The sequence below is a fragment of the Coffea arabica genome, chromosome 2c (genome assembly GCF_036785885.1).
Source record: "Coffea arabica cultivar ET-39 chromosome 2c, Coffea Arabica ET-39 HiFi, whole genome shotgun sequence".
In the NCBI taxonomy this organism is placed as follows: Eukaryota; Viridiplantae; Streptophyta; class Magnoliopsida; order Gentianales; family Rubiaceae; genus Coffea; species Coffea arabica.
Window position 1 is genome coordinate 74,333,134 of NC_092312.1, and position 26,156 is coordinate 74,359,289.

The 26,156-nt window shown below is 34.0% G+C and overlaps 4 protein-coding genes across 15 annotated transcripts; 1 reads left to right on the forward strand and 3 right to left on the reverse strand.

The window, feature by feature from the left end:
- Positions 1-1,733: 1,733 nt before the first annotated feature.
- On the reverse strand, positions 1,734-6,066 carry LOC113727986 (zinc finger CCCH domain-containing protein 48-like). 2 transcript variants are annotated; one of them, XM_072076462.1, is made up of 9 exons: positions 4,322-6,066; positions 4,116-4,211; positions 3,940-4,029; positions 3,674-3,775; positions 3,365-3,511; positions 2,493-2,612; positions 2,322-2,381; positions 2,131-2,213; positions 1,734-2,017 (listed from the first exon to the last, which is right to left on the reverse strand). In XM_072076462.1, the coding sequence occupies exons 1-9, from the start codon at positions 4,853-4,855 to the stop codon at positions 1,867-1,869; spliced, it is 1,383 nt and encodes a 460-aa protein (XP_071932563.1). In that variant the 5' UTR covers positions 4,856-6,066; the 3' UTR covers positions 1,734-1,866. The 2 variants fall into 2 exon arrangements, with proteins under 2 accessions (XP_071932563.1, XP_027108221.2); XM_027252420.2 differs by having other exon boundaries at positions 2,110-2,213; positions 4,322-6,064.
- A 1,473-nt stretch (positions 6,067-7,539) lies between these two features.
- LOC113727985 (zinc finger CCCH domain-containing protein 48-like) lies at positions 7,540-10,332 on the reverse strand. 2 transcript variants are annotated; one of them, XM_027252419.2, is made up of 5 exons: positions 10,182-10,321; positions 8,625-9,438; positions 8,348-8,494; positions 7,963-8,240; positions 7,540-7,844 (listed from the first exon to the last, which is right to left on the reverse strand). In XM_027252419.2, the coding sequence occupies exons 2-5, from the start codon at positions 9,420-9,422 to the stop codon at positions 7,691-7,693; spliced, it is 1,377 nt and encodes a 458-aa protein (XP_027108220.1). In that variant the 5' UTR covers positions 9,423-9,438; positions 10,182-10,321; the 3' UTR covers positions 7,540-7,690. The 2 variants fall into 2 exon arrangements, with proteins under 2 accessions (XP_027108220.1, XP_071932564.1); XM_072076463.1 differs by having other exon boundaries at positions 8,625-10,332.
- Positions 10,333-15,684: 5,352 nt separating this feature from the next.
- Positions 15,685-19,719, reverse strand: LOC113727987 (uncharacterized). 2 transcript variants are annotated; one of them, XM_027252422.2, is made up of 6 exons: positions 19,212-19,719; positions 18,241-18,375; positions 18,068-18,158; positions 17,716-17,810; positions 16,263-16,430; positions 15,685-16,176 (listed from the first exon to the last, which is right to left on the reverse strand). In XM_027252422.2, the coding sequence occupies exons 1-6, from the start codon at positions 19,576-19,578 to the stop codon at positions 16,016-16,018; spliced, it is 1,017 nt and encodes a 338-aa protein (XP_027108223.1). In that variant the 5' UTR covers positions 19,579-19,719; the 3' UTR covers positions 15,685-16,015. The 2 variants fall into 2 exon arrangements, with proteins under 2 accessions (XP_027108223.1, XP_027108224.1); XM_027252423.2 differs by having other exon boundaries at positions 15,780-16,176; positions 16,263-16,319.
- Positions 19,720-20,535: 816 nt separating this feature from the next.
- LOC113723743 (uncharacterized) lies at positions 20,536-25,387 on the forward strand. Of its 9 annotated transcripts, none has more exons than XM_072076471.1 (5): positions 20,545-20,922; positions 21,031-21,101; positions 22,935-23,029; positions 23,113-23,338; positions 23,403-23,960. In XM_072076471.1, the coding sequence occupies exons 1-5, from the start codon at positions 20,894-20,896 to the stop codon at positions 23,849-23,851; spliced, it is 870 nt and encodes a 289-aa protein (XP_071932572.1). In that variant the 5' UTR covers positions 20,545-20,893; the 3' UTR covers positions 23,852-23,960. The 9 variants fall into 9 exon arrangements, with proteins under 9 accessions (XP_071932568.1, XP_071932569.1, XP_071932572.1 ...); XM_072076464.1 differs by having other exon boundaries at positions 20,546-20,922; positions 21,714-23,029; XM_072076466.1 differs by having other exon boundaries at positions 20,546-20,922; positions 22,496-23,029.
- The last annotated feature ends 769 nt before the right edge of the window (positions 25,388-26,156 follow it).

Consider the following 26,156-nt stretch of genomic DNA (forward strand, 5'->3'; position numbering starts at 1 on the left):
AGAAAGTGTAACATACTGCTGCAAAGCAAAAGCTTGAAAAGGCACCAATTTACAAGAAGACAATGGTTGAACAATACCATTGATGTAACACATACAGCTAGCTCTTGGGATCCAATTCAAAGTAAATATGTAGGATCGAGGCAGCTGAAACTTTTTCAACATGAATCTTAATCATGACAAATACAATAGAAAGGAAAAGAAGCAGATTATGAATTACACGGTAGGAGAAGCTGTTGCTGGAGTGATCTTAATGATGAGTCCGGGGAAAACATCATCAGGGTCCTGAATATGAGGGTTTTGCTCGATGATGAAAGGGTCGCCACACTTGTCACTGATGGTATGAAGCGTTTCTCCTTCTGCAACTACGTAGATTTCATCACAGACTGGCCCCAGAAGCTGATGATCATATTCTCTGAAGCTGAAAGAAAAGGTGCTGAAGAATAAGATCATCACAAGAAGAACAGCAGAAAAAGACAAGGCTGCACGGGCTAATATAGTTGATCTCGATGCAGTGGTTCTTCTGGGCTTCATTTTTTGAGTATTTTCCGTGGAAGCCATCTTGATTCTTGTCGGCGGAAGAAGATTAAAAGGGGGAGCAATGAAGATTAGAGTTTGAGTGCAGTTTGGAAACGTAGGTCAGTATTTTAGATGGGCGGTTTCTTTAGGGGCCACGATACGATAACGTGACCTGACCTTCCTTGCTGGACGGACCCAACTGCTAAAAATCAACTGAATCAGCTGGCTTGCTACGAATAGCACAATTTCGTTTAGGATTTGATCACGAAACTGCAAAGGTATATATCTTGACCAGTTTCTATGGATGCTGGAGTTCAACTTTGAATAGGAGGTGGGTTGAATCTGTCAAAGTTTCAAGCAGACCTTTTGTCACCAACTCTGAAGCAGAAAACTCCTAGAAACTGTACTTATTTAGTCAGGGGATATTAATGCCCAGCAAGCCTTATTGGAAAATCAACACTTATTTTTGCACCGTAAAAACTGAAGCATATGGTAAATGTCTTCTTAATCTAAGACGAGATACTTGGACATCTCTAATACTTCAATGTACGTAACACTTTTGCAAGGAAAAGAAAATAGTGTAATACCTTACTCGCACTCACTGTCTCAGGTAAATGTCATTTGCACTTCCATTTCTGTTAATTACACTTTTACTATCATTTTTTTCGTATAATTTTCATTTATTAAATTATACGATAAAATAGATTCTGCGAATGCAAGTAACGGAAAATAGATTCTGATAGTGAAATGTGAATATTCACCCTTTCCCAAAGGTACACCTATTTATTGCACACTCAAACATTATTCGGGTTAACCAACTTGTCTTTCTATGAAGCCTTGATACAATTATAAAGTGGTTATCGAAATAAGCATATAGCTTTACAGAAGTAAGGAAACTTCAACAATTAGAATATAAAAGCAGGTTGGTAAATACTCTCCGTCCCACTTCGATAGTTCTGTTTTTTTTTTTTTCACACAGTTTAAAAAAAATAATTAACTTTATTGAAACGATCAATTTAAGTAATTATTTTTCTAAAATACCCTCACATTAATTAGAGTACAACTTTATGAAAACTTAAATTGATGATTAAAAAAAAATAACTCTCATTAAATGAAGTAAATTTATAATAATAACAACTTATTTTGAATAAGGGTATTTTAGAAAAATTAAAATACAACTACTTTCTTCAATTGAAAGGAAAACGGGACTATCAAAGTAGGACGAAAAGAATAAAAAAAAGCCTGATTTGTACAATTTCGTTACAAGACTGTTAGACAACCTTGGTAAATAAAATTCCATATATGCGACAATAATTTTAATTCCCAAAAAAGAAAGCCACCTAAGGGCTCTCATGAAGATCCAACACTTCCAATTGCCTTTCCATGCAGTTTCCAAACAGACAGCTCCCCTGCAGCACCACCGGTGAAGAACAGGGGGCCACAACCAACTGCAATTGTCTGGACCTCTTCCTGTGCATATATTCTGCCTCTCTCAGCAAAACTGCAAATCGTAAAGAAAATATTTAACCAGATGAGAGCCCCCCCCCCCCCCCACCCCCAAAAAAAAAAAAAAAGGTATTTAAGTTTTCCTACAAATATGATGGCAGGTCGTACAGGCGAACGGTATTGTCTCTGCATGAAACAAGCAGGATGTGCTTGGACTGTGAATCTTCTATTCCACAGAGAGCAAGTATACCCTGAATAAGAGGAAAATCATCACATTTAGGATCTCATATTAAAAATTAGCTTCATGTAGAGATAAAATACAGTTTGCTATGGATGCACCCAAAGTAGAATGTGCTCACATTGTCTTCTTCCACTTCATTGACTACTTCCAAGTCTCCAATTTCATTTGCTGCCCAGACCTACAAAAAGCACAAAGTATACCAACGATCAAAGAATGCACGTAAACAAAAATAAAACTTTATCATTAAATCAAGAAAGTGGCTATTAAGCGGAAAGGCAACAAAACACACCTTCAATCTGTTGTCCAATGAACCAGACAGCAAAAACTTGTCCCAGCAAAGGACAGACGTGACAAAATTCTTATGTCCATTTAATATTTGCAGACACTGCAAAGTTTTCAGGTCCCACACCTGAAAGTTAAAAACCATAGAAGTGAATGAGACAAGAAAGTGCAACTTTGTAAAGGAGACACCAAACTACAAAATCCTGTGCACTGTCAGCAACTATAGCCAATGGCGGCCACAGACATTAAGGATTATTTTCTTTCTTTTAATTTTTTTTTCCTTTTTTTTGGGGGGAAGGGGAAGAAGGGTGGGAAACCTACATATTTACAAGACTTAGGAGGACAACGTTCAATTATCATTGTTGTTTTCTAATTGCTGAAGGGGATGATGGGGAAAAGGGTCGTTCTAATTTTTCTGAACTTGAAAACAACTAAACATCCAATAAGAAACAAAACAAATTTCATAAATCTTCAATCCAGTTGCACCATCCACCTGGTCTAGGTCCAAACGTGTCACAATATTTTTCAGCTCATCAGTACTATTTTTCTTGAAGATGCCAAGGTTGAAATAACATATATAAAGTACGAAAACAACATGCAAAGATCAGCTAATAAAACGTTATCTACAATAAAAATCAGATGCAATGAAACAAACGAGAGAAAGGATGAAAAGCACAAATTTCTGGAACTAAAGAGGACTACAATCATCCAAATATATGAGAAACTTTATGTTTTAGACTAAGGATAGATTAATTTGCATCCATATGCAAAATGTCATCGCAAAAAAGTACTAAGAGATTCAACTAAAGAACTACTGATACTGATAATCCTTAATTAAAGGTACTCTAACAGGGAGAATATCATAAAAGGGGACCATACTCTTATGCTTTCATCCTCGGAACCTGAGTAGAGGCAATTAGCTCCCACAACAAGCGAGAGCACAGCAAATCTGTGGCCCATTAAAAAAGCCACCGGTTCAGGGGAACAGGACACTGATGTGAACTTCCACACCAATATGGAACCATCCTGCCACAAACAAATTATTACAAACATAGAAATACAACACTAACTCTAGTCACTTGGCAATATAAAACTTAGATATACAAATTAAGAAAATTATCAAATCTACAATCTAAGGAACTAATGCTAGCAAAATTAGGAATAACTCAAATAACTGATGGTAGGTACCTGCACTCCGCCAAAAAGCATATCTTCACCCACATCCATGGCATGAACTAGGCCATTTGGTCCACTAAGGACAAGTTCAGTCTGACTTTTGATGTTCCATGCCTACAACAAGAACATACGTACAATTATCATACAATACAAGTGAATATACCAAGTAATAATTGTGCAGAAACAGGGCCCTGATCATTAGAGACGTCCCAACAGGAAAGCTATATTAAAAATTGATCATGATGGCATACTGGTGAAAAGCTCTCAGACGGTCATACCTGTGCAGCATTTTGCAAACCTGCAAATACCCATGGGCCTTCACTTATCAAGCATCCAATTTCACCACCGAGTTCAGCAGTCACAACACACTGCATCAAGAGATAGAATACCAATGAAGCACTCCTTATTTAGGAGAAAGTGAATCAATTTCACAGATGAAGGGACAGAAGCCAACCTGACCAGTGTGGCAATCCCAAACACAGACAGAATTATCCTTACTGCTGGAAAAGAGCTTGTCTGACCCAGAAGGAAGAGCTATGCCAGTAACAGCCTATGCCAAAAGTTTCATAAATTGATTAAAAGCGAAAGATGGAAGATACTTCAGGAAAACAGAAAAGAATAAATTAAAATCCAGAAATAAAAAATTCATCAGATAATCACCTTACTGTGCTTCTGTAACTTTGTCAACAGTGAGAACCCAGAGCCTGAGAATAATGAATGCAAATCCTTGCATTTTTCACCATCAACGCAATTACCACTGACCCAATATGGGCATAGTTTTTTCTGGGATTTCTGACAACTTCCACCAACAGAACAAGCTCTTCTGGAGGTCAAAACCTCATTCTTTGTCACGTGAACCATTTTACCTTCAGCACCCACACCTTCTGTGGATGAAACTGCTAAAATCTTAGGGTTGGAGAGGTCGGGATTCCTCCAAGTGGATCTAAACTTATTGCCTCTTTGACCATTGGATGATGTCCGAGGGGGTCGCTTTGGTTGTGTTTGTCGTTGTGGGGGCTGGTCTTGTCGTGGTTTCAGTGAATCTACATGGCGAAACCTGCAGGGGTTCCTATTGCACTTCCCAGCAAGCCAAAAACCACAGACTTGATTGGTGCCATAGTGCAGGCTTCCAGAACGATTAAAGACCATTTTTCTTGGCTTCTCAATGGGCCTGCTTTCTGTCTTGATTTCCATGATACTAATGCAAAGAATTTGCAGAAACCACAATTACTCAAAAAGGCAAAAAGAACTCTTTGGAACATTTAAAAGAAAAAAACTTGTGCTTTCTGGCAAAGAACCGGCCGCAACAATCCGATGCAATAGACCAACTAAAACCCCAAACCACTGATCTTTGATCTCGGATATCCCAAAACTATCCAGGTTGCAGGCAGACTCCATAGCAGAAGCACAAACAAAAAATACCACATAGCTGTAGAAAATCTTAAGCTAAAGCAATCCAATCCTAATTTTCCCCTCTGATCACTAAATCAACCGAGCAGAGTGGAAGAGAATTCAATCGTAGCAGCACCAAAAATTCCAAATAACAGCTAAATCAGACGCCAAAATCTAAGAACTAAATACCGGCCCATAAAACAATAAGAGGAACAGATAAAATGGCCAAAAAGCATTCTGAAAAGTAAGCTCTTGATGAGAACCACTATTCAAACCCATCACTCAGAAACCCTAATTTCCCCAATCTTTGAGGAGAACTCCAGATAATCTAGTCGGTCATCTCTGCAGAATCATCACGGATATCCCAAGAACAATACGACAAAATTCATCCACAATCACGAAACCCTAAACAAGAAAACCCAAAAACTCCAAGGCCGCAATGTGCGAAAATCGGACGCCAAGGCCACAGCAGTGAAGAAAAACGGCCCGCTTTCCAAATTAACATCCTTAAAACCAAGGCAAACTGAGCGATGAATACAAACAACGTTTTATGTATCGATTCTTGAAAAAGATAACAGCAAACCTGAGACTGCGAATGCAAAAACTCAAAATGCCCCCTGACAGAATGCGACTCCGCTAAAAACCTTTGCTTCGATCGATCGGAGATAATTGACGAAAACTCACAACTTTGATAACTAAGGGTGTGTTTGGATTGCTTGTTTTCGTCGAAAAATATTATCGTTTTCCGTGATCACATATTCCTATCACCTTTTTTCCTCACATGTATCAAATCGTTACAGTAATTTTTCCATGAAAAATGATGAAAAAATAATCCAAACACACCCTAAAGTTTCTATCTTTCCTTCAGAGGGAAGCGCGTTGGACAGTTACAGCTAGTTTGCGAGGGAGGGAGGGAATGAATAGAAAGGAAGGGATTTGGAATTGGATGAATGCGCTCCTCTTTAATGATTTGAGTGCAATTTTCTAATATGACAAATTTACCCTTAAAAAGGCCATACAGATGTATTTAATTTCCGATGAATCCCCCTTTTAAACAAAAATCCTTTCACATACGCCCTATCACCGAGTGAATAGGTGGATCTATCATCTAAGGGGTCAATGGGGAACTCATCGCCCTAGAACTTTGCATTTGTCAGTGAAATTTTTAGAAAATCTTAAATAAATGTGATGAAATTAGCTATTTTTAGGAATATTTTAAAAAATTTTACAGTAAAAGAGTTTTTATAATATATTTTGAAATATTTTTAGAAAATATTGAGTTATTTAAAAGTAGAAGAGTTTTTAAAATATACTTTAAATATTAAAAAAATTTAAATTATTTTTTAGAGTACCTTTTAAAATACTTTTTATAAATTTTAATAGTATTTAAAAAACTAATTTTTAAAAAACACAGCCATCCAAACAGGGGGTTTAAAACTTTTCTGGTGACCAACTGCTCTAGTTGATTTTTTCGCGAAATACCACCTTCTTTCTTCTTCCTTTTTTGGCGCTGTGAAAGAAGTAAGTGGCTCATCTAGGACTCTTTTTCTTTCACAGGTTAGCGATCAAATTTCTCTCATTCTTATTTTACTTTCTACCGTTCACTTTAGTTTTGCTTGACTTAAGCATTAAAGGCATGAGAATTATGGTGGTTTGACAATAAATTTACTAATAACTACTTTATTTATTTATTACTAAATTGACTCATAAAGTAAATCTATAATCAGCAATAATTTTAGATGGATGCAGAAGCAAATGAACTAGTTTCCTAAAGATTACTACTTATTTACTTTGTTTATGGAAAGGCCATATTTGCAAAGAAACTTATTTAACCATCATTTCTTTTCATTTGTCTTCAACTAGAAACAAATGAAACTACATAAGTTCATTTCTCTTCTAAACTCCCAACGATTTGAAATGAAGATCGTATCATTTCTCTTCTTTTCTTTGCCTTTCTAACATGTCATTTTTCTTTTTTTCTTTTCTTTTCTATCATAAACTCCCAAACTAGCTAGGAAAGAAAGCCTTGTATATGTGTATATATATATGAAAAGCAATTCAAAAAATGAAGCAAGCAAATGCATGGTATGCCAGACTAACGTATAGGTAACATTTCCTCTCTCAATACGATGCCACCACTTGTACAAGATCTACACTTACTGCCAATAATATATCAATTTAAAAAATACTTATAAATCTTTAGAATTTAATGATAATCCTATATTTTTTATTTCGTTCATCGAAACGATGATTTTATTCATGGCGACCAAAAATACAGATTATAAGGGTAGAAATTGATCAATTTTATTTTTTTGTAGTAATAGCACTGCACCCACTTCTATTTTCATTTGGATTGTAAGTTTAATAGTAAACAACTTATGCTAGTCTGGAAAGTTGGATGCATTTTTGTTGGGTTTAATATCTGGATGTAGCATCATCATCATCAAAGGAAAAAAGAAAGACCCACTGGTGATAAGTTCGACAACTTAATCGAAAAGATAATATCTTACATTTGATAGATAAATGGATGTCTCCATGTTTTTTACATATTCATTCTCTCCGAAAGAGAGAGTGTTCTTATCAAATCCCCTCCTAAAACTACAAGTGAAAGCTCTATTACAGTTCCAGGAGAGGCTTTCACGACGATTTAGCCTCCTCTGCAGATGACCCTCCAAGCAGCTTCCAAACAGATAACTGTCCTGTAGCATCACCAGTGAAAAACAGGTCACCACAACCTACGGCAATGGCCTCAACTTCTCTCTTAGCAAATACTCTGCCTCTTTCAGAAAATCTGTACAAGTTCAAAACAATGAATCCATTTATCAGATGAAGGAAGGAACATCAACAAAATCTTTCCACCCAAAAAAAAAACAAATAAATCAAGAATCTATGAACGTGACGACACTCACGATGGCAGGTCGTATAGGCGAACGGTATTGTCTTTGCATGAAACAAGCAGGATGTGCTTGGACTGTGAATCTTCTATTCCACTAAGAGCAAGAATACCACTTTCTTCCTTAAATTCATAAACTACTTGCACATCTCCACTTTCAGTTGCTGCCCACACCTTTAATGTATTATCCAATGATCCGGATAAGAGATAGCAGTCCCAACAAATGAGAGAGGTCACAAAATTAGTATGACCACTTAGTGTCTGCAGACACTGCAAGGTTTTTAGGTCCCACATCTGAAAGTTGAACACGAAATTCAAGATTAAAATTCAATAAGCCCAACAATTCTATAATTCAGAAACGCAGGAATTAACTTCAAAATCTCGTGTATCATGACACATACTCTTATTGTTTCATCCTTGGACCCTGAGTAGAGCCTACCAGCTCCCACAACAAGGGATAGAACAGCGAGCTTGTGGCCCTTTAGAGTTGCCACAAGTTCTGGGCAACTGGACTCTGAACTGAACTTCCAAGCCAATATGGAACCATCCTGCCACCAACAAGTTGACAAGCATTTAAAATTCAGTAGTGAACAACAATTAAGTCAAGAACTTGTCATTACTAGAAGCAAAAAACTACTGAACAACAGATTGTTCAAATATGATAGTATACGTATATACCTGTGCACCACCAAAGAGCATATCATCACCCACAACCAAGGCCTTAACTAGGCCAACTGGTCCCCTAAGGAGAAGCTCAGTCTGCGTCTCGATATTCCATGCCATCACAGCATTGTGCAGACCCACAAACACCCATGGACCTTCACTGATCAAGCATCCAATCTCCCCACCAGGTTTAACAATACCAACACACTGGCCAGTGTTGCAATCCCAAAGGCACACAGATTCATCCTTGCTGCCAGAAAAGAGCTTGTCAGAACCACATGGAAGGGCAACACCAGTAACAGCCTTATTGTGCCTTTCCAACTTCGTCAACAAGGCCAACCCAGAGCCAGAAAACCATGAGTGCAGATCCTTGCATTTATCGCCATGAACACAATTTCCTGTAACCCAATACTGGCATAGCTTTTGCTGAGCCCTCTGACCCGAATGACCACAATTAACAACAGAGTTCAGCACTCCAGGGGATGAAGCTTTCACATTCATAGGAGAAGAAACTTTCACATTCTTGGAGGCAGAGATGTTGGGGTTCCTCCAAGTTGATTTAATTTTGTTCCCAAAATTAGCATTTGGGTCATCTGATTGCTGAGGTTGTGGCTGTGGGATTTGTTTAGGTTGTGGCTGTGGGTTTGGTGAATGTGAGTGAAGAAACCTACACGGGTTCCTGTTGCACTTTCCAGCAAGCCAGAATTTACAGACTTGATTCTTGACATAGAGGTGCTGCGACTGCTGTCCTTCAAGTCGATCAAAAACTGGTCTGTTTGTCCTCCCATAGCTTCCGGACTCGATATCCATCATTCTAAATCAAAAAAATCTGAAGAGAACGACGATCACCCACCAAGTATTAATAACTCCATCCAAATTCAAAGTCCTAAATTTCAAGAACCAATGACTAAAACAACTAAATCCCATATCAAGTTTCATCCTTGATCTCTGATTCTCATGTAGAACCCGAACTTGCATGCGGATGCACAAAATAAATTCTTTAGCTTAAAGAGCTTAAAAGAACCAAAACTCGCCTCTGACCAATTATCCAACAAAAGAAATCCACCTTCACAGTACCAAAACTCCACCATCGGCTGATTAGATACTAAAGAGATACAGGGAAAGCTACACAGATTAATGGAAAGGCGAGGCGGATCCTCGCTCCCAAATTTATGCCCTTTGATGGAAGCCTCAATTCAATTCCAACCGTCAAAACCCCCGATTTCCCCAGTCAATTAGACTCCGTGTAAAGCTAAACCGTTGTGCCCAAAAAAAATCAGCAAGAAAAATAAACGAAGCAAAAATTTTTTTTTTTTTTTTGGTTTTGAAAAAGGCCAATATTTATCTACAATCACGAAACCCTAAACAGTAAAAGATGGAAAAGCTCAGAAATCCACAGCGGACAAGCGGGAAAATCCGATGCAATCGAAGTCGAAGCATAGCAGATCCATTCCCGAAGTCCCATTGGCGCCGATTAAATAATCAGAAAACGAAAATTATGCAAACCGAAAAGCCAAACTGACCAGAAGGATGTATTGAAGAACGTTTAAATTCGCGCGAGAGATAGCAAACCTGTCTGGATACGATATATTGCAATTATGCGGCGAACTCGACACTGCACAAAACCTATCTTTCTTCAGCCGGAGACGCCCAAATCTACCCTAAATCTTAATACTGAGAATATATATCTTCAGAGAGAGAAATAGAAGGACAGAGAACGATATGAGAACAGAGGTAATAACCATCGATGACTTCTAGGCTTGTTTATTTATAGGCTATTGTTGCTTCCTAAATTTGACTTCTCAAGTAGGTGAACTTCCAAGGCATCTCGGTTACTCGGTAGTCGATGTCTCCTAGGATTAGGATTTTTGTATTTTTCTTTTTTCCTTCCCAAGTAAATCCTAGGAAGTCTAGTTTTTTTTTTTTTTTTTTTTAAGGGTAGAAAAGATAGGTCATATTTGCTTTTTGTAATCGTTTAGCTTTCCAAAATTTAAGGGGGAGGAAAAATGTAATGTGGTATAGTCATATCACCTCTTTTAATTTTATCCCATTAATATCATAATGGGAGGAAGGAAGCAAATTTCTAAGAATATTGACCTTGTTTGGATAGGGTATTATTTGAAATATTATTTAGAATAATTACTGTAACACTTTTTGTGATGTGATATATGTGAGATAAAAAGATGATTGAAAATATAAAAAGATAGGTTGAAAAATGTATTTGTGATGCAAGCAAAATATTATTTGAAATAATTGAGGTATCCAAACACTCCAATTGTTAAATTTGAAAAAGCTCAGAGAATTGGGGTTACGTGGGGGTGGTTGCTGAATAAGGGGTCGTCGGAATTGAAAGTAGAGGCTACTAGTAAAAAGCGTTTTAATTTTTATTTATTTTGGTTCAATTTTTTACTTTTTATTAAAAAACACTGATGAGCAGCGAAAGATTGCCGACACTAACAACCGTGACCACGATTGAACTGCACGTCAGGAGTACCTTTTTGACTTTTCCATACTACTTTTTTACTTTCTTGGTTGAGCCCAAATTATTTGCTCCGGCAGGAGGCATTTTATTTATTTATGTATTTTTGTATAGGTGAAAAAGCTTCCTTTTCCTTCTGGATGCCGCAAATCAAAGCTGCGGTGTCAAAAAAAAATTTTTTTAATAAATTTTTTATTTTTTTCCACCGTTGATCACATTGGACGTTGTCGGCCAAAATATTTTCTTTTTTTTATTTAAAGTAAGAAGGCTTTATTTGGGTAAAAAATTAATTTTTTTAACTGAAAAAAATATTTTTAAAATAAAACTGCAAATCTCGGTTGCAGGAAAGGAACTACCTCGGAGGTCTGAACGATTACAATTAGGACACGATCTACCACATGGGAGAATTCATTAGAAATGTAGTTGTTCTACCACTCCGCGAGATAAGGGCAAGAGGCGGGTTGATGGGTGAAATAATTATCGAAACTCTCATTTTATTGATAATTATTACATTCTATAAATATTGTTTAATGTTGCATTATTTATTATTATTCAATTTAGCATTACCATTAAAAATTTTAAAAATATGACTTAGGTAAATTTTAGAATGTTTTTAATACCATACCAATTATTTAAATCCTAAACTCTAATTATGCCTAATTTATTATTATTTAAGTTTATATACTAATTATTACATTCTATAAAATATTGTATTATTTATCATTATTGATTGCGATAATAATATTATAAATAATAAAAATATGAGTTAAGTAAATTTTATTAGTAATTTAATAGCATACTCGATTATCATGTTAATTTATAAATTTCACATTATTCTAATATCATATTTTAAATTTTTAATAATTTTGGTTTATAATAGAATTTTAGTAATATGATTTAAGTATTTCATGTAAAACATAAAATCCTAATTACGCCTATTTAAGGTTACGTAAAAAAGGCAGGAAAAAACTTGGTTGCGCTGGCTTTTATTAAATATTAAATAACTTATTAAAAATTACATATGAAATAATAAAAGGTAGGAAGAATGTTTCGCAAAAAAAATAAACTAGAATGAGCGGCGACACTTATTAAAAATTACATTTGAAATAATAAAGAACTTATTAAAAATTACATATGAAATAATAAAAAGGTAGGAAGAATGCTCCGGCAAAAAAAAACTAGAATGTGCACATAAGGACAAAAGCAATTTGACCAAAGCTTCGCCGCTCAACTGCAATTTGACCAAGATTCCTTCGCCGCTCAGGCCGCTCATTCCTGAGCGGCGAAGGGTTTTTTTTTTTTTTTTTTTTTTTTTTTTAAAGCCGACCCAAAATATATGAAACCAAGGCTCCGTTTGGATTAGCTGTTTTTGGGATTGTTTTTCAAAAACACCACTGTAGCATTTCGAATCTGAAAAACAAGTCCGTTTGGATTAGTTATTTTTGGGGTTGTTTTTCAAAAACTATATGAAAAACTTTTACTGTAGATTTTTTTGGATTATTTTTAGAGGTATTTTTGAAACATATTTTTGAGTATTTTTAGAATATTATAATTTTTATATTTTTATATAAATATACATTTATGCATTTATAATACATTTATATTTACAAATGTATAAATGTATATTATTATAAATTATAAATTATAAATGAATATTATATAAATGTATAAATTTTAAATTATAATTTTTATATAAATATACATTTATGCATTTATAATACATTTATAAATAAATATATTTATATATTCATATAAAAATATATAAATGTATTATATTCTATATAATACATAATACAAATATATTTATAAATGTATAAGTGTATATTATTATAAATGCATAAATTATAAATGAATATTATAAATATATTATAAATTATAAGTGTATATTATTATAAATGTATAAATTAATATATTATAAATATATATTAATATTATGTAGAAATGTATTTATATAATTAATATAAATGTATATATGCATTAATATTATGTATAAATGTAAAATTAATATTATGTATATTAATATAAATGTATAAATGTATTATATTATATATAATACATAATATAAATGTATATTTAAATGTATAAGTGTATGTTATTAAAAATGTATAAATTATAAATGAATATTATATAAATGTATAAATTAATATATTATAAATATGTTTTAATATTATGTTGAAATGTATTAATATAATTAATATAAATGTATACATGTATTAATATTATGTATATTAATATAAATGTATAAATGTATTATATTATATATAATATATAATATAAATGTATATTATAAATATACATAAATATTAATATATTATGTATAAAAATATACATTTATATAAATGTATAATATATTATATATTATATTATATATAATTTATATAACATATAATATTTATGTAAATATATTATAAATATATAAAAATATATTTTAAATAAAATAAAATATTTATGATATGTATATGTAAATATATAATATTAGAAATGTATAATATATATAATATACATTAATATTAATATAATTTATATATAATATACATAATTGAAATATACATATTAATATATATTATAAAACAAAATTGCATAAATATATTTATAAATTTATATATAAATAAATGTATTTATATAAATATATAATATTTATTTCAATTGACATAATATATATAATATTATACATAATTGAAATAAATATATTTATATTAATATAATATATATATATATATATATAGTATACATAATTGAATATACATGTTAAAATACATAATTGAAATATACATATTAAAATATATAATTAAAATATATTAAAATATAATTGAAATATACATATAAAATACATAATTGAAATATACAAATTGAAATATACTTATTAAAATATACAAATTAAATATGCATAATTGAAATATATTTGGAGTTGTTTTTGATATATTGTTTGGATTGGTGTTTTTGAAGTTGTTTTTGAAATACATATTTACTGTAACATTTAGAATGTGAAAAACAGTTTTTCAAAAACAGGCTCAAAAACACCAATCCAAACGTACCCCAAAATATATGAAAATTAAAAGTGTTTGTATTAGTAGCCTCGCCTCTCAATTGCAGCGACTCCTTATTCAGCAATCCTCCCCCAATACCCCCAATTTTCTGAACTTTTTCAAAATTGACAAATATTCTAAGAAATTCGCCGGAGGAAGTGGGATAAACTTTTAAAATTTGGCCTCCACGTACTCTTTTTTCCCCCTTTTCCTTTTTAGTTTTTTTTTATAGTGCCGCTTGTTAGAGCAATTTTATTTTTCTCTTTTAAGTTAAGATAAAAATATTTATACACAATTTTTAGCTCCTTGCACACCTTAATATTTTATAAGTCAAATAACAAGCATGTAATACATCCATTTGGATTCCTCATTTTTTGAATAACAAGTTTTTCATATACAATGCTGTATAACACACAAAAAATAATAATTTCAAAAACATCAAATCCATACAATATATCAAAAAAACTTCAAATATACACAAAAAATAAATAAATAAAATCTACACAATTTTTTTCTACCATTTATTACCATAACCTACCACCATCACCCTTACTCATCACCGCCACCATCCCCTTCTTTTTTCTCTTTTCCCTCTCTCCCTCTTCCTCCTCTTTCCTCTCTTTTTCCCTTTCTTGCCACACCCCACCCCTCCCTTCCCCTTCCTATGATCTGGCCACGATGTCATGACCAAAGGCCTTGATCTGGGTCTGGGCTAGATAGGGGAGAAGGGAAAAAGGAGGAGTGAGACGTGGCAGGAAAAGGGAGGGGAAGGGGAAGGGAAAAGGGGAGGAAAGAAAGGGAGGAAAAAAGAGATGAGGAGAAAGAAAGAGGGAGGAGGAAGAGGAAGGGGGAGGATGAGGGATGGGATGGTAGCGGTAGTTGATTAAAAAATAATACAAAAATTTTTAAATTTAAAAATACTTCAAAATATATCCTGAATTACCTTCAAAAACTTCATGAAAAACATCTACAATAAAAAATACTGTAAAATATTTTAAAAATACTTTCAAAAATAACTATTCCAAACGGAAGAAACCAAAAAACGTGTGTGAATTTCTTCATTCTCAAGTTAAATACTAGTGTATTTTTTAGCATGTTAGTATTTGCCTTTTCTTTTATTTCTTTTAAATTACCTTTCTACAGAATGTCACTACTTATCTGGAAAGGAAACATATGGTGCTTTTGGTTTAATTATTAATAATATATTTTTTTTAAATTTTCAAATTTGTGAATTAGGTGGCTTCTTGTGCTATGGGTAACATTTTGAAGCAAAATTCACCTCCCCCGCATGGAACAGGAACACTGCCAGAGGTTATGAGAAATGATGACAAGATCTACTCTGTCTTTGACAATTTCAGCATTCAGAAACTTCAGTTTGATAATGGAACAGTTCCATGCATTGGATTTCAAATTAACAAGTCCAATATGTCTCCACGACCAACAAAGCTGATACACACTGTATAGCCAAATACACCCGGCAAAACCGACACACTGTACACTCAAAAGCATGCGTTTTGACGTAGGATTACACAAGTAGAAGACTCCAAACAATGTAGCCCAAAAACAGTACTATCAAGGAAATTAAGAGTGCTCAATTTGGCAGAGTAAACATGAGATGTCAGATGTCTTAGCACAAGAGGGGAAAAAAAATGAAACAACCTTCCCTGCACAATCATATGTTGAGCACATTATGCTATATATCAACAGATTAAAAAAAATAATTCCCTAACTCAACAAGTGCACCCACTCTCCCTGAGAATTAAACAAAATTGTAATGTCGTCTCAATAAGAACCAAAGAAGAATTACTGGCTGGCTCCAGTTCTCAGCCCAGATAAACTGTTTTGACACGTATTGCTAGCTGATGAAACACTTTTTAACTTACGGTGGAGAAATCTATCAGTTAAGCCTGAATCCTAGAAGGTATCCCCACCGCAGTTTCCATTCTCGAGTACCAATCACCGATACGCGTGTGCTCTACCATGTCTTTCCCAGACTTGAGGTAGCGGATGGGTCTCAGTACACCAAACACAGCCAGATCAGCTAAATTGGGTTTTGCCCCACCTATGGAATTTACAGTGGTCAGTGATTTTGTTTGCAGGTTGTATCTGGCATTGGTCACCAAAAAACATTGTAGCAAGCGGACAAACCTAAAAAGTCGCGGCCATTCAATGCATCAACCCATGTCTCTGCAGCTTCATACAAGGCTGCACGTTCATCACTTATATTATATTTTTTCTTTAATTTCTTGGACACAAAATACATTGCTGCAGCTCCAGCATACTTTGCTGCTATTCTCTCGGTAAAACTAAAATTACCTAGACAAAGTAAGCAGTATAAGCACAAAGAAAGGATATACACGGTCAGGATTAAAAAAGACTAAACAAGCAAAAAATACAGAAGCAATTCAGCAAAAACAAAGATAACATACAATTACTTGATGCTGGCAACAAAGCCATTTTAAGACAATAAAAATTTCTGTCAAAGTATGAATGGAACAGTAAATCCTTCTAGCATGTGGTTCTGAACATCCCAATTCGTGTCAAAAGTAAAAGACTAAAGTTTGCCTTATCTTACCAATCTTGTGATATACTATTTCATCATATGTAACAAATACTCTCTCCCCGACAATTTTTAGATTCTTTTGCTAGTACCATTAAATTCAATGTCCATCTTGCTCTAACTGAAACGCAGATTAAAAATAAATTGATAACAATATCCTTAATGTCCTAAACAAAGAGCAAGCAATTGAAAGCCCCTAACAGAATTTCACAATTTACCATTACTAGTTTCATGGATAAAGATGAAAGTCATGTACAGGATATTTCTATTATTGTATGTTAGTTTATCCGTAGAAAAACCAAATTTAATAAAACTAATTATTAAGACTCATTTAAAATATCTATGTGAAGCAGGACTCAAATGGTTCAGTGAACACAGAACAGATATAATGGCCAAAAAGGAGAAATGGTTTATCAGTATTTCATTTTGAGATACTGCAGCTAATTGGTACAATCGAATTCTAGAAGACTTGCACCTTGCTACATAGCAACAGGATGCAAAAAACCAAGAAGAGAGGTGCTGAAGTTAAATAGCCAGTTACATCGATGCTATAAATCCTACATCAGAGAAACCTGTCCGATCAGATAAAAGCTACATATGATTTCAATACAATACTTAATAAACGTCCACTACAACATGATCCAAGAACACGCAAGTTGGAGGCCTAATATCATTGGACCAGTACAGGTTGATGTATTGTCATCTGTCCATTGAAAGATAGGACCATTCAATTCAAGCATTTACATTGTGCATGTCATGCTAGGTGAACAATTTCATGGCTTTTCCTAGACAAGTGAACATAATTGCACATGCCACTTCAATAAGAGAACAAGCCTATTACTTTTCATGAGAGAATTAAACCGAAGTTAAGTTTCTTTCCCTTCAATAGTTTTTCATTTTCAGAACAGAAGCCCTCCATGGAGGTGACAAAGAAACAAATATCTGATAAAAAGGAGGGCTCTTATCTGCTTACTCTACTTTCAGTCATAGAAAATCGTGTGACTAACAAATTATCTTTTAGAAAACTGATACTAATCTTACCATGACTGGTAATGTACTCGAATGACTCAAGGGCCTCTGAAGTATTCCGATATATATTTGGTGACAACATATGCACCAAGTGGTTATCCACCCACCTACAGGGATCCAATTGCATACATGACATCAGATCTTCAAGCAAAAAGGTATGAAATTAAAACAGTTTTAAGATATATAAAGAGAAACACAAGAACATTTCTATTGTACGGCAAAGCTCAACTCATTAGCTGGTGGGCATTAAACAATTCAGCCAAATTATCCAATTTCACAAGAAGTAGCATGTCTGAAGAGTAGCAAAAAGCAAGTTCTGAGAACTGCATCCACCGAAGTCAAAAGAAATCAAAAGAACCCTTACTCGCGCCACTTCTTCTCTTCATCATCAGCCTCTGGACTTGGTTTGACAGGTACATTAGGATGAGTTTTCTGGAACAATTTATCAATAATTGCTGCATACAAAGAGATCTTATTCAAAAATTTTGAACTACTGAGTAAACAACAGAGAGATATTAAGATTAAAGCTCTAAAGACCTGATGAATCAACCATCTGTTCGCCATCTACCATAAGTATAGGCACTTTCTTGTAAGCGGACCATTTGATTTCCTTTTTGCTGAGAGGATTTACTTCCACGATTTTGTAAGGAATATCATAGTAGTCGAGAAATGCTGCAATAACAGAATGCAAGAAAACATCAGAATAGCAAAGCAGCGACTAAGTACAAAACACACATAGCTACGCAAAAGTAGCTAATGAAAGAAATTCTCAACTAACTTTCAGAAAGCAAAATATAGATTTATACCCTGACGCTTCTCAATGTTTGTTCATACTTTAGGCACTTGGTAGAACAAAATCAAAGTGTAACTCCTAATACAGTGGGTCAAACAACCAGAGCTGCCTGATCCAGGCTCCAATAATTTCATAAAACTATTGTGGAATACCCAGCTATTAGAGTAGATTTCCAAGTCAATCAAACGATCATGTATCCTCTCATAGGTATCCACAGTCAAATAGGTCATAGATTATTCATTGCCAGACACTTGAGCACCTCCATCAAATTCTGAACAACACCATCAAATATATATACTCACCCAATTCACATTCTGAACAACACCATCAAATTCATTGAATGCACAACAACACTCTTTTATTCCAGTTTTTCCCATAATGAAATCAGAATTCGTAAGGGGCAAGGGTGCAAAATCTTGTTCAAAGACAAGGAAAATAGTCCCTTAACCATTCGGTTGATTGGATTCTAGATTCTGTAATATTTCTTTACTAACAAAAGTTTCATAAAGTTCATGGCGGATCACCAGAATTGGTGCAAATCCAGTACAAAAAAGCTTAAATCAAAATCAATAACTAAAAACACATCATTTCATTTTTATTCTATCAAAACTGCCATTTTTAGAATACAACATCTTAAACCCATAACATAAACCCTAAACTTTTTGTTTTTTTGGTTTTGAAGAGAAAAAAAATAGAGAAGCAGTAAAGACATCACCTTTAACCTTATTACAAAAGGGGCAAGCTTCATACTGATAAAGAACGACGTCATCAGGGCGAACATCGGGCGGCAACGGTTCTTTAGCATAAACCTCTTGGGTTAACGACGAAGCCGCCACCGAGAAAACAACGGCTCCAGCAACGGCGAAACCGGAATTCAGAGCCGTATCAGAATAATTACCGAAAAACCAGCGAGATTTTGCATTGGAATATGAATTGTTGTTGCTGGTAGTACTACTATACAGAGCAACTTGAGCAAATTGGTGGCTGGCTGTGGCGCTTGTAGATGCCGCCGGGGACACCGCGGCAACGCCCCCTGCGGCTCTGAAGACGGCGGCTAGTCCACTGAAATTAACCCTCCTCATCTTTTGGATGGAAGTGAATCTTGCAGTTCACGACGACTCAGATTTCCACAGAATGTCTGGAAACTGTAAGGAGGGGAGGAGCAGTGGAACAGAAGCATGTAACTTGCCTAGCTTTTTGCGTAATTTTCTTGCTTTTTTTTTTGGATTATATTTTTAGTATGGAAAATGTCAAAATACAAGATTTGCCTTTTTTTTTAGTTGAAATTTTTTTTTTGATATATATGATTCCATCCTCAAAACTTCTGGATTTGTTATCTTATGGAAATGTTTGGAAAACAGAAAATAGGAAATATGTAACGCTCTAATGGTAGCTAATTATATGCTTTTTCACATTTTTTATTTAAAGTATGGTAAATATTAATTACGATTTATTTTATCAAAAGTATTTTATCCAAACAAACAAAATGTTGCTTGTAATTCTAACTTTGGTAAATTATATTCGCACTTTTGAAAATGTTTTTGACGCTCCTTCTTTGCAAAATTGTGATTTAATGGGCGAAACTATCCTTCACTTTTTTTTTTATACCCACAACTATTTGGTGGTAATTATATATGTTTCTATTTTCTTTTCTTTTTAAACATGTAGTCAATTAATGATTTGAATATATTTTATATATTGCAAGACATATATATTTTTTCAGTTTGCAAGATTGATGTTTATACTGTAATAGGAGAATATTTTTGGATGCAATATATAAATAATACAATATAAATCCCAAAATAGTGGGACAAAAAATCTCGTATTCATTTTTTTTTTTGAGACGACAACAGTTGTATAACCTAATCTATTCTGCACTAAGAGAGAGCGAGCGGACCTAAGGAGGTCCAGAAATAATCCGGAGGGGACTGAACCATCACCAGACAAAATGAGTGCATAACACACCCCTCTGAATTTTTTGAAACAAACAACTTAAATGTAACATTTTGATGGGAAGCAAGGGTTTGAGAGGCAAGGGCCCCTCCCAAACTCTTACCTCCCACCCCACCAAGTTAGGTGGTGGCTACCAGCCCAAAGACGGTTTAAAAAAAAAAAAAAACTCATATTCACGCATAATAAAATTTGAACCACCCAGTTCAAATTTGAGATCATATGCACGCCATCAGTTCCATGGAAGCCCCAAAGGTGGACTGACCAGCAAAACCAACTGAAGGCTTCCTTTGGATGGAGAGAAAAGGACAGAAAAGAAAGTGACCAGAGAGAAAGCCGTACCATTTCCTTCATTTGGGAGTTTTACCATGGACAGAAAAGAAGGGAAATGAACGGATAGGACCCCTTCCAATTGGTGAAAATTTTTCCGCCCAAAAGTGGGAAGAAATGGACGGAAACTTGTTAGGCGGCAAAAGGTATTTTTAATATGACATTTTTGTTCCTTAAAAGCTGATACAAAAATTTATTATTCCCAATATATCCTAAAGGTCATTTGTAAAACCACCGATTCATCTTTTTCTCAGTTCTTACTTTCAATACTTCCAACTGGATTCACTTGGCTTTCTTCCGTTCAACACCTACAATTCAATAACAGGTATTTCTTTGACTCAATTTCTTCTTTCTTTCTTTCTTTGCTCAATCTTCTTTAGAAAATTATGGAAAAAGCATTTTTTTTTGTAGATTGTTATTGTTTATATTCTAAATTTTTTTGTTCACTTTCTGTATAAAATTCTTGTCTGCGGGAAATCTTGATCTTTATATTATTGATTTGTGATTATATCTTGCATGGTTATGGTACATGTAAGTTTCGGTGGTGATACATGAATATAAAATTTAAATGCATACATTATGTTTGTTTATTTGCCTGTGTAAGCTTCAAAGTGTAAAATGATCAACACAGAGTCCATAAACAATATGTTAGCCCCTGTTATTGTAATAATGCATGTTTCTTTGAAATGATTACAAAGATAGTAATACTAGAAGTATTGTTTTGAATGGAGGCTGATGTTCAAAAACAAAATTAGAGATCTCCTTATTCATCATCCCCAAGAGGTTTCATGCTTGTCCCTGCTCAAGTTACGATCCTGGGTATATAATAAGCCTTAAATTGCCTTGAAAACAGTCCAAAGTAAGGATTGGTAATAGTAAAGTTTAAAACTGCCGAAGCTTCTGCAAGTCTGACCATGTAAACTTTGTCTTTATGTAGGTACAAAAATTCGGAATTCAATTATCTCAAACCCACAGAGTTCGACAAACTTGACACATTCTTTAAATTTTCATACCTTGCTCTGTTATTACAAATAAATTAATCAAGTATACAATATAGTAGATAAAAAAAAAACTTTGAATCCTACATTGTTAATAGATACTCACGGTGCAAAAAAAAAGTTTCACAAGAATTGAGTGCTATAATGGTCATACAAATTATGTACGTGCAAAATCCCAAGAGAACATTACATCTTCAAAGGCACCACATTGCTTTTCTTGATATTGGTTCTTCACATGCAGCCAAACCAAGCCGTACCGAGACCAACTCTCTGTAGCCTGCCCAAACACAGAGACACAATGCACAAACATCTCTCTCTCTCTCTCTCTCTCTCTCTCTATGCAATGTATGAACTGAACCTAGGACTGACCATCATTTATATTGCGTGATCAACTTCATTTAGAGCAAGAAGAATTTTTCAATAAAGTTTGAATAGACAAAATAGTATTTATGTTTCAATACCTTCATTTAAAAACATCTTTTATGTATTAGGATGTTACATTATTCTTATTATTTACTATAGATTATGTCAACACTTTAAAAACATTACTATTAGAGAACTCCTTCTTCTATTGATATTTAGAATTTTAGCATTGTACTTGATATTTAGAGTTTTAGCATTGTACTTGATAATGATGCCATAACCTTTGTAAATAAATAAAATCTATTTTTTAATTATCTATTCATTTGTAAATTTAGTATCCTATTACAAATCTTTTTAGATGGATAAGGAACAAAATGAAGTCGATGGAGAATTTGACATTCAACAAAGGAAGCGACAATTGATTGCTACTGAAATTGTTTGTCATGTAATAAAGATGATACTTGCTCGAAAACTAAGTCATGCAAGTTATGTTGATCGACCCATTGGATATCGGTCTGCACAATGCCATTTAGTACGAGAGGAATTATTGATGCAACTTAGTACAAATGGATATTTGAGTAAGGTTATCCGTATGGGGCTAGAAACTTTTAGGCACTTATGTGACTTATTGCAAACACATGGTGGTCTACAACCTACTCAAAGAGCCACGGTGCAAGAGCAAGTTGTTAAATTTCTCCATATATTAACAATTCCCTCAAAAAATATCACAATGTCATACTTTTATCGTCGTTCCGGAGAAACTGTTAGTCGTCATTTTCATAGAGTTTTACGAGCAGTTATAGCATTGGAGGATCAATTTCTTCACCAGCCTACGGGAGAACAAGTTCCTCCGGAAATACTTAATAGTGCAAGATTTTATCCATATTTTAAGGTGATATCAATTTTTCGACACCTTATTTTAAAAATTGTAAATTCATATAGAAATTATATTTTAACATAGTGTATAACTATCAGGATTGTGTGGGTGCAATTGATGGAACCCATGTTCGCGTTAAAGTGTCCAGCGTTGATGCGGCAAAATATCGTGGTAGAAAAGAGCATCCAACACAAAATGTGCTAGCTGCATGTTCTTTGAATATGAGATTCACATATGTTCTACCCGGTTGGGAGGGAACTGCATCGGATTCGAGGATCATAAAAAATGCGCTCACTAGAGAAGATAAATTAATCATTCCTAATGGTAATACTTAGTTAATTATTCTTAGTGCATTTAATTAAGTAGTAACTATTTGATATTTGTATAGGTAAATATTATCTTGTTGATGCTGGATTCATGTTGAGAAGGGGACTTCTTACACCTTATAGAAATGTAAGGTATCACTTGAAGGAATACTCAAGTCAACAACCGCAAAACTTTCGAGAACTATTCAATTTGCGACATTCATCATTGCGTAATGCAATTGAGAGAGCATTTGGTGTCTTGAAAAAAAGGTTTCCAATCATTGGAGATACTCAACCAACTTATAGTGTTGAAATACAATCACAAATTGTGCTTGCTTGTTGTATATTACATAATTTTCTCATGGAGTTTGATCCTGACTTGGAGTACATTAATGAAGTGGATGAGGAATTGGCACGTCAATCTTCATCGGAGGAAAAAAGTGGCGATATATCTGCTGAAAAAGATCATGCTCAAGGAGAGAGTTTAAGGAATGAAATAGCAATGCAAATGTGGAATGATTATATACTATGATAACTTGACTTGATGCTAATTTCTTTTGTTTAAGTGGTCATGTGATCCTTCTTTTGTTAACTTGTACTCTTATATTAGTAGTGTGAGTTTATAAATGCAAGTTGCCACATGAATCTTCTTTTGTCTAATATGATTTTGTATGTTTTTGGATCTATAGAACCATGTATTCATAATAGAATTAATATAAAACTGTTATTTTGCACGTACATAAATTATGTTCTTGTTATGTTTTCTTCTACAAATATAGTTTGTGTACTTGAAAAGCATGAAGAAAGATCCAAGCATTATGAAGGAAAACATGAAATGGACTCTAGCAATGGATGAAGTCTTCATTCAGGCCCTTTTGGATCAGCATTATAAAGGATTTCGTGTGGACGGAACTTTTACACCAACTGCATACAATAATATTATCAATGAGTTGAAGAAGAAACTTGGAATAGAATTTACCAAAAGCCATTTGAAGAATCGATTGAAGACACTCAAGGAACACTTCAAGGAGTCCTATGATTTCTTTAGAAATGGAAAATTGAGTGGTTTTTCTTGGAATCCATTCACAAAAACTTGGTGCGCTGAACCTAAAGTTTGGGAACAACTTCTACAGGTATATGCTAGCTTGACAGTTTTACTTTCTTTATTGCTTTTTATTTTATCATTGAAATGATGCTTGTTTTTCAAATTTCTTTCATGTTCTTAGGAAAAACCTGAAGCTATAAGGTGGAAGACTAAAGTTATCAACCATTATGACAGCTTAGAAGAACTTTTTGCTAAAGATAGGGCAACAGGACAGGGTGATGAAACAGCGAAAGAGAAACGTATGCGTTGGATGAATGAACCAAATGGAGTGCAGTTTGAAAGTATTATTGAGATTGACGACATGCTATGTCAAAATGAGATCAGTCTAGAGAACTTCAATAATTCAAGTAAGGAGTTGGATGCACAACGATCAAAGGCATGTAACAACAAACAATCTCAAGGAACAACAGCAACACAAGGTAAGAAAAAAAAAGTCACATGTGATGAAGAATTTGAAAGTTTGAAGGGTGCACTTCACAATGTTGCTGATGCACTAAGAGAAGGTAATACTATTCTTGAAAAATCTAGGCCACGGGTATATTCAGAGAAAGAGATTTATGATGAACTTGTTAATATTGGAGTTGAGACAGACCTGATTGATGATTATTATGTGTTCCTTTGTCAAAACACCGAGAAAGTAAGAAGCTTCTTTGGGTGCCCATCGGAAAGGCGTAGGAATATTTTGAACAAATTGATGAATGGATTTTAGCCACTTTTGTCTACATGAGCATGTTATCAGATGTTCGAAATACTTTTGAAGATATAAGCTAGTTTTGGAAATTGGAGATGATTCCAATTACTCACTGGACATTTCATGTTTTGAAAATATGTAGATCATTGGGTGTATTTTTGTTTAGAAATTGATAGAATTATTTTGTATCAGGAGTAAATGCTCATGTGAATTTCGGAAATATGAATGCTACAAGAAATCTAGTTGAATTCCATGTAAACCTGGTTTATGTATATTTTGAGTTACTTGGTTGCATGGCATTTTATTGACTTGGGTTGCATTCCACGTATATCTTGTTTATGTATTTTATGGTACCAGCTCAACTCCAGAGTAAACACACTTAGTAATATTGTCTTTCAACCAATAAACACACTTATTGGTTCTTGCTAACAACCAAAGTCTCTTTCTTTTTTGAGAAAAATATTTTATCTATGTTTATATGTTTGGGATGTAATATTGTATTTCAACCAATAAACATACTTATTGGTTCTTGCTAACAACCAAAGTCTCTTTCTTTTTTGAGAAAAATATTTTATCTGTGTTTATATGTTTGGGATGTGGTTACTCTGGACTTGAGCCAAAGTCCCCAGGCTATTGCAAACGTATTGGCTATTTGAGAGTCCCAAGTTGAGCCAAAGTTCCCAGGCTATTTGGAGTTGAGCCAAAGTTCCCAGGCTATTGCAAACGTATTGGCTATTTGAGAGTCCCAAGTTCTTATTTGATATTTGACTCTCAAATACCTTTATTGGAATGATTTTTCTTTAAAAAAAAAATCAAATGATGAAAACTTTCAATATTAAATGCCAAACGTCATGCTTGTCAGTGCATTAACCATCAACAAATAAAAATTTATAAACATTAGGATGGATCAAGTGGTGAAGAAGTGAAGATTGAGATAATCGAATAATTACTGGTAAACTTGAGGCGATTTACATGCATGCAAGAGAATCGAAATCCAGCAAGAAATTTGTTGTATTATTCACCTTGTGGGAATGCATATGC